At 44.3% G+C, this 8,995-nt stretch overlaps 1 protein-coding gene and 1 non-coding gene across 2 annotated transcripts; one reads left to right on the top strand and one right to left on the bottom strand.

The window, feature by feature from the left end:
- The first annotated feature begins 1,993 nt into the window (after positions 1–1,993).
- Positions 1,994–2,503, top strand: LOC100591271 (protein FAM231D-like). Its single transcript, XM_030824685.1, is given in 1 exon segment — positions 1,994–2,503. A coding segment is annotated over 1 exon segment (510 nt).
- Positions 2,504–6,137: 3,634 nt separating this feature from the next.
- Positions 6,138–6,208, bottom strand: TRNAG-CCC. Its single transcript has one exon. It is a non-coding gene; the product is annotated as a tRNA-Gly (tRNA).
- Between the last annotated feature and the right edge of the window lie 2,787 nt (positions 6,209–8,995).

Raw genomic sequence — 8,995 nt, 5'->3', positions numbered from 1 at the left:
ACTATCTTCTTTCATATGCACAAAATGTCAGCCTTTCCTGTTTCTAACTTGCAACATCCCACCTGATGACCAGCTCAGCAAATTAGAGACCCTCCATGGGATTCCATCTCTGTCTTAGTTCGGGCTTCTATAACTATGTACCATAAACTGGGTGGCTAATTCACAACAGAAATTTATTTCTCACAGTTCTGGAGGTTGGAAGTCCAAGATCAAGGTGCCAACATGGTAGGGTTATGATGAGGGACTTTTTTCTGGTTGTGGACTGCCACCTTCTCATTGTATCCTCAGGGGGCAGAAAGAAGGCGAGAGAGCTCCCTGGGGTCCTTTAATGGGACTAAATCCAGACTCTGTGCTGAGTGTTGTGGATTTTTTGCATGTTCATCCTCCCAGCAGACAACTGGAGATATATTGTCCCCAGAGGGTACAATAGAGAATCTTCGGTCACAAGTCAGCAACAAGCATAGTGAGTGAGAGCATGTGTCCCACTCTGAAATGACAGTGTATTTGTCCGTTTCCACGCTGCTGACGAAAACATACCAGAGTCTGGGAAGAAAAAGAGGTTTAATTGGACTTACATTTCCACATGGCTAGGGAGGCCTCAGAATCATGGCGGGAGGCAAAAGGCACTTCTTACATGGCAGGGGCAAGAGAAAATGAGGAAGAAGCAAAAGCAGAAATTCCTGATAAACCCATCAGATACTGAGACTTATTCACTCTCAGGAGAATAGCACAGGAAAGACCCACCCCCATGATTCAATTACCTCCTCCTAGGTCCCTCCCACAACACATGGGAATTCTGGGAGATACAATTCAAGTTGAGATTTGGGTGAGGGCACAGCCAAACCATATCAGAAAGGGATGAAGTGACAGCATATTCTGATGTGTGTGATGATTTTATGAGTTATTACCTATTTCAAAATTTATTGCAACGTTTGAAAAAGAACAAGGACTTGTACTATCTGACTTAAAGGCTTACTATAAGCTATTAAAGACAAGGCATCAGGAGGGACAAATAGGTAAACGGACTGAGTTAAGAGACCTGAAACTGATCCACAGCTATACAGTCAATAAATGAGTTTTCAATGAAAGCAGTTCAATAGAAGAAAATAAATCATTTCAATTAGTGGACTTTCATATGGAGGTGGGGGAGACCAACAATGTTATTCTCCCTCACACTACATACAAAAGTAATTTGAGGTGCATTATACATCAAAACTTAAAAGTTAAAGATATAAAGCATTTCAAGGATACTCTGTGACTTGTTGGTAGGCAAAGATTAGCCTACCAACAAGTAGGACACTGAAAAAATATGTATAAAAGAAAGACATGATAAATTAGACTTCATCAACATTAGCCATACCTTCTCATCAAAAGATACCACTAAGAAAGTGAAAAGGCAAGCAAGCCACAGACAGAGAGAAAATAGTCACAAAACATACCTGACCTCCACACCCTGTAATTAGAATTATTGTGGTCTGGTACATTGTACCCAGTTTCTGCAGGAGTATTTTCTGGGTGTCTCTAATGAGTAAGAGAGGGCCCCATGGGATATTCCTACAGTTCCCAGATGAACAGTGGGAAAGGCTCTACATTGACCAACCCCAGGGACCTGAAAACTCAGGTCCTCAAGGAGGGTAGAGGATACCTGGACCCTGACCCAGACCCCTGGATGGGCTGTGCCAAGAGACCCAGCAAGGGAAGGGATTCCCTCCTGCCTCAGGTTCTCTGTTCTTCTGTGGTTAGAAGACCTGAACCCAGCTCCCTCCCCAAGCACTGGAGATGGGGCTTTTCCAAGGGCTGGGGATCTTGCTGTCCTAAGGACAGCTGAGCAAGGGGGTCGAGGAGGAGCTTGGGTGGTGGAGGAGAGGAAACTGGGTAAGATGTGTGAAGCAGTCGGCCATACCAGGCACAGAGAGGACCCACTGGGACCCAAGAGCCTGCATGTGATGCCAGGCCTTGGGCCACCTTGTTCCTCAAAGGGGTGCCTACTTCCATGGGGTCTTCAAAGGGACTGTGTTAAGAGAGGCCTTCAGCCCACGCCTCTGAATGCTTTTCCACCACAGCATGCCCTGTGGCCTGTATCCTGCTGGTGTGGAACAGTCAGACCCCTGCAGGGCTGCAGAGCCTCTGTACTGGGCGGCATCCCAGCCTGAGTGCCAGAGCTCAGTGGGCAGGCCCCCAAGCAAGTAGAGAGGAGGGCACCTTTTGGACAGAATGTGTGGGACAAGAGCGATGGCTCATCCGTTCAGGTTCCTCACAAAATGAGAGTCAGGAAGATCAGGGCGCAGACCTGATTTCCCACGCAGGGCTGAAAGCAGACAACCAGAGGGAGAGCAGCACCTGGGCCAATGAGGTAGAAGACAGAAGACCACAGTGTACTTCTGCCCTCAACCTCACCCCCTCCCACCCACATCCTCCACACCTCCTAACCACCTTCCTCAGAAGTGTAATAGGAATCAAGATTCCCCCTGGCCTGGTTGCTACGGGAGGCACAGTGGCCTGATGGAGCCTGAAGCAGGTGTCGGAAGATGTGGATTGTCTAACTGGAGATTGGGAGTCCAGGGTGCAGAAGGAGAAGTTTGGAGTGCAGGATTTGGTGTTATGTGTGTGGCAGTAGGCACTATGTTCTAATTGCCAGCTTTTTTTCTTCTTCCTTTTTCTCTCTAGCTAAACAAGCACTGGCCTTGAGATAAGCAATGCTAAAGCACTTACAGCTCACCTATTACCATAAACTGACTGAGCCCTCCCTACACAAGCCATAACTACCGCTTTGATTGGACAAGAGACTGATTTCAGTAACTTTCTCTTGATAAGAGACCGCTGGCTCTGGACTCCTTCTGGACAGTTTACAGAGGCTATGCACTTGATTGCCTTTGTGTCCCTGCTTCACCTTTTGAAGCATAAGTCATAATTATAATGTATTTAAATGTTGTCTCCACCCCAAAGTGAACATGGGTTGCATGTAACAGGCATGTTTACTCAGCATGCATGCAGCAGGATCCCTTCACAAATATTCAGAGCTCCCCCTATTCCCTGTTGAATATGTATATGTGGCCAACCAGATCAACATAAATCCTGTTTCCCCCTCCCCTCCCTGGAAACCTACTTTTCCGGTTTCAGCAGGAGGGTATGCCTCCCAGTCTGTCAGAATGGCCAGCTTGTAGGCTGTAACCCTTTATAAAAAAATAAAATCTCCTTTCTAAATTTATAAATTGTGTGATTTTTCAGTTGACAGCTTTCAGTTGTCAGTCAAGTCCCTGACTGGGAAAAGTCATTTGCAATATATTTATTTGAAAAATGACTCAATTCCTGAATATATAAGAGAACTTTCATAAATCAGTAATATAGAGCTAAGCCAAATAAAATCGGGCAAAATATTCGAATAGGCCTTTGCAAAGGAGAATTTCTTATATGCTGGAAGCCATAAGAAAATATGCTTCATAGTATTGCTCGTTAGGCAAGTACAAATTAATTCCACACTGAGATACCACTAATCAATCACCAGTGTGTGGCTACTTTTTCGTTTTGTTTTGTTTTTTTCCGAGACAGGGTCTCTCTCTGTCACCCAAGCTGGAGTGCAATGGTGCGATTGGTGTGATCTTGAGTCACTGCAACCTCACCCTCCTGAGTAACTGGGACTACAGATGCATGCCACCATGCCTGGCTAATTTTTGTATTTTTAGTACAGACGGGGTTTCGCCATGTTGGACAGCTTGGTCTGAGAGCATAGCTACATTTTAAAAAGTTAGTACACCAAATGCTGACAAAAATTTAGTGCCACTTCAACTGTCATTGCTGATGAAAAAACATTCTAGAAGACTGGCAATTTATACTAATGTTAAACTTATACTCAGGTCATGACCCAGCAATTGAAGTACTTCCATGAATCTCAAGTGCACAAAAAGACTTGTAGAAGAATATCCATCACAAGAATTCAATAACACCAAAATTGAGAAGTGACCTATGAAACTACGTGGATATATCTCATGAGTATAATGAACATAACTGCAGAAAAAAGGCCAGATACAAAAGATATGTCCATTTACTCATGTGAACTTTAAGAACAGGCAATTGTAACCTATGGGAATAGATATCAGAATAGTGATTAACTAAGAGGACACAGGGTGGGAATTGCCTGGAAAGGGGCTCTAACAGGCCTTTCTCAGATGATGGCAATTTTCTATAACTTGAGCTGGATGGTGATTACATTTATCAAAAATAAACGAATTGCACTAAATATTTGTGCACTTTGTGTGAATTGTAGTTTATTTACTGTTCTCATTGCTTGAACCCAGGAGACAGCAGGTTGCAGTGAGCCACGATTGAGCCATGGCACTCCAGCCTGGGTGACAGAACAAGACTATATCTCAAAAACAATGATAATAGTAATAATTTACTGTTCTCATAAAAATTAGCGGATGGGGAATGGAGGCAAGCCTGTGTAGACCATGACAACTAGTTTAGATTTTATTGTAAACTCATTAAAAGCTTGTTCTCATTTTGTGTTTTAAAAAAATCCCACTGATACAGCTGTTTTCTCTACCAGATGAGACTATAACCGTATTATTTCATCAGTGGAAACTACAGACAAAGGGCCCTTGAGAGGCGGCATCTTCACCTACAGGAATTTTTTCTGCTCAATTGTGAGACAAAGAGCATGTCCAAGTTTTCCTTTTGGCCAGGCCGCCCCCTAGTTTATGCACTGTGGGCTGAACTCCAGAAGCTGGCGCCCTTCTGGGCCAGCGGTTTACTCCGCTCTCTGGAGGCTGCTAGGATTAAAGGCAAAGCAAAAGACAGGTCTTGTAGCTACTACAATAGCAGGATAGAAAACACTACTGTGACTCAGATTAGAACCGAGGTTGCGGCAAACACAACTACAAGTATTGACCACTACACGACCAAAAAGCCTGCTGACAACCATTGTACTTCTTATTTTTTTATGTAAAAACACTCATACTATTTTCTATGCTTTATTCTTGAACGTCTGCAGATTTTCGTGCTTTTCTCTCTTTCATGCACTTCTCCATTACTCTCTCCCTATTCTGCTACATAATTTAAAAAACATCTCATCTCTCAGGACCCGGCCACTGCCTCTACAACAAGCCTCCTGGGAAGTCTCGTTGTCCCATCGACACCTCTCCCTTCTTTAGCTCCTTTTTTTTTTTTGACGGAGTTGCTCTGTCGCCCAGGTCGGAGTGCAGTAGCGCGATCTTGGCTCACTGCAGCCTCCGCCTCCCGGGTTCAAGCGATTCTCCTGCCTCAGCCTCTCAAGCAGCTGCAATAGCAGGTGCACGCCACCACATTCGGCTAATTTTTCTATTTTTAGTAGAGACGGGATTTCTCCATGTTAGCCAGGCTGGTCTTGAACTCTTGACCTCAAGCGATCCATCCGCCTCGGCCTCACAAAGTGCTGGGATTACAGGCGTGAGCCACCCTGCCCGGCCAAATTTCAGGCCAACACCTGTTGACACACATTGCCAGACACACGGAATCCCTCGCAGAACACCGATGGGCCCACAAAACACGCGAAGGCCATGGTGGCTGAAGATGTTAGCAAATTCGGTTCACGGTGTCTTGGGTACAGCCCCGAGGGTCCACTGGCCACCTCTGCACAAGGACCACTCTGCGCAAGGGCCGGTTTCTCCTGCTCCCCTCATCTCCATGCAGATTCTTCCGCACACACCTCCCCTTTCTTTGGGCCGCTGAGGCCTCTTGGACCTCCGAGGTGACTGCCCCGCCCGCAGCTTCTCTCCTTCCAGGAGCTTCATTTCTTTATCCTCTCCATAGTGGCTCAGCGGTAAGCCTAAAGTCCAGCACACGAATCAGGAACCTGATGGTTCTTAGGTTTGCAGGGGTCCGCCCAGAGAATAGATGAAAGTAACAGGAACCAATATCAAAACTGCAGTGATTCACCAGAAACACTACGTGCTTGCCACTTTGCTTAGCAGTTTGTTGAGTCCAACAACTGCGTGGGTCCCGGGTTAGTTTCCTAAATGTCTTTTGCTGCTGCTTTGGTCAGCGTTGTTGTCAGTTTACCTTGTGCTGGCCAAGCCCTTAAATGCACTATTAGGTTATGCAGTGTAAGTCTGCAGGGCAGAAGGGTAAAGAGCCATAGTGAAGAGCAAAACAAGACCTCTTGCATTGGCCGGGAATTGAACCCGGGTCTCCCGCGTGGGAGGCGAGAATTCTACCACTGAACCACCAATGCCTTTCCCTGGCAAGCCCCTGGAGGATTACTGAAAAGAGTATCCAGAAAGACAGAAACTTCCAAGCGGCCTTTCAAGTGTCGACCCAAAGCTAACAAAGACATCCAAACCAAATGTTTTTATAAGAAACTTTTACTAAACAAAGTTATAAATATCAAAATAGCTCATTTGTCGGATCAAACTCTTGACTCTGAAAAAGGCTTTTCTACCTGCATTACAAACCCCTATAATAAAACATCACAAATTCATTCCTGTTTCTTTTTTCTAATCCTAAATCTTCAATTGTCAACCTCAAACTGCTGCCTTAGTGGTTCTGAGAAGGTAACCTAACTGGTAGTTTAGGTAAGTAAAGTTCTAATCCAGGGAGGAAATAAGAAGCAGAAGCAGAATTAGAATTAGAATTAGAATTAGAGGAAAGAGGAAATAAAAGGACAGAATCAAGGTAGAGATAATGAAGAAACAAAGGTTGGTCCACTGAGTTAGTCTTTTGTCGCTGGCTTTTTTTGGCAAAAGAGTAATGATCGGTCTTGTAATCATTATAATACTGTTATTTGTCTGCTTGAAGATGTATAAAGCATTTAAAGGAAATGTGATATAAAAAGATTAATAATGCCTGCAGTCAATATTTCATTGTTAGGGAGAATCCAATTTCCTAAGTTAATATGCTTTGATGTATTAGCTATGTAAGGAGTAGACTAGTTTAAGGAAATATTGATGGTCAAAATATTAACATATTAGTCTTTTGATGAAGTTCAAATAGTAGAGAGATTTCTTTCCTCGATTTTCCCTGGAGAGATTAAACTGAAGAGAAAAATTCAGAGAGTTTGCCCCACATGTTGGGTCTGGGAGTCATTATGACTTTTTCAAAGACAGAAGCTGTGACATGGAATCATGCTTCTTCTCTAGCTGAGAAGCCAAGCTAGGTCCAGGCTGGGTCATAAACTTGAGCCCAACAAGGAAATCACCCTTCACATTGACCTCACAGAGCTTTGACTGTTCTCTGTTCTTTGCCCAACACCCAAGATACACATCAGCTCTGGCCGACAAACCTTAACATATTATCTATATCAACCAGAGCTACATTTATTCCCAAATCTCCTTCTAAAATACAAACCTGTACTTTCTACTATCAACTTCTAAATTTACAAAGGCCTCATATGCATCTCAGAGTCACAGATGCTAAAACTCAACAGACCGGTGAGTTCCCTGTCAGCAATATGTACCACCCTCTACCTCAAAACCCAATGATCAGACTCAAGCACAGCATCTCCCAAAGAGTAGTGCACTGTCCTGGGCGTTTCAACGATCACTAAAACCTGTTTCTAGCCCTGCCTAGCACACTTATCCTCACCACCATCCATCCTATCTGCCAAGCCAGATCTTTCTTTGGATAAACTCTCTCATTTTCATAACACAACAATTTCAGTTCAATTCAAAAAAATAGCGTTGAAGTTTATTGGATAATCCACAAGCTTACTGCCACTTTATTACCACACTTTTCCATCTATCAGCTCTTGCATCCATTAACATAAGCAGACAAAAAACTGGACTCCTGGCCAGGTGCGGTGGCTCAAGCCTGTAACGCCAGCACTTTGGGAGGCCAAGGCAGGCGGATCACGAGGTCAGGAGATTGAGACCATCCTGACTAACATGGTGAAACCCCGTCTCTACTAAAACTACAAAAAAAAAAAAAAAAATTAGCCAGGCGTGGTGGCATCCGTCTGTAGTCCCAGCTACTCGGGAGGCTGAAGCAAGAGAATCACTTGAACCTGGAAGGCAGAGGTTGCAATGAGCCAAGACCACACAACTGCACTCCAGCCTGGGCGAAAAAGCAAGACTGCCTCAAACAAACAAACAACAACAAAAAAACTGGACTCCCTACAGCCAGTGTAGTATGCACCACTCACTTGCCACACTGTATGCTGAGTGACCCTTCCACAGCTTAAATCTGCACATAACTTCAGCCTAGAACCATATAATGTCCCTTTATTTCTTCAGTACAATGATTAATACCGTATTCTCTGTACCCTTCTTCCCTCTATGCTCATCATTCTAACAGCTCTTGCCAATACTCAAATCCAGGAGCAGCAAACTACTTGACATGTCACAAACTTTTCACAGGTTCATGCCAGTGGATTCCCCAGTGAACCAGCTGTCTTAACTCAGGTTTCCATAACAAAATACCACAGACTGGGTGGCTTAAACACGAGGAATTTCTTTCTCACAGTTTGAGAGGCTGAGAAGTCCAAGATCAAACTGCCAGCTGATTCAGTTCCTTGGTGAGGGCTCTCTCCCTGGCTTGCAAACTGCTACATTCTCCCTCTGCCCTCGCATGGTGGAGAGAAAGAGAGCACTCTGGTATTTCTTCTGTTTCTTATAATGACACTGATCTCATCATGGAGATCCCTCATCTAAACCTGATTACCTTCCAAAGGCCCTACCCCCAAAATACCTTCACAATGGGGGTTAAGGCTTCAATATATAATTTGAAGGGAACACATACATCCATTCCATTACACTAGCACCTGCATTTGCAATCCAGCCTCTGGGCCAGGCTTAGCAGTGTAGAGCCCAAGGCTTCAATTGACAGGATTTTTATGCTGTCATGCTCTGGCTCCTTGGCTCCAGAAGCTTCTAAAACTAGTAGGGTGATACATCCTTTAGCAACTATACTGTAAAACACATGGTGGGTAAAAGCGTGCCCTATTATTTTGGTTATGCCCCTATTAGTGTACTTGGCTCAATCTATTAATAGTAAGTAGTGGTTCGCATCCACCTCAGTACCATCC

The sequence above is a fragment of the Nomascus leucogenys genome, chromosome 12 (genome assembly GCF_006542625.1).
Source record: "Nomascus leucogenys isolate Asia chromosome 12, Asia_NLE_v1, whole genome shotgun sequence".
Taxonomy (NCBI): Eukaryota; Metazoa; Chordata; class Mammalia; order Primates; family Hylobatidae; genus Nomascus; species Nomascus leucogenys.
The sequence above is the reverse complement of the archived record's forward strand: the minus strand, read 5'-3'. Positions and strand labels throughout refer to the sequence as shown.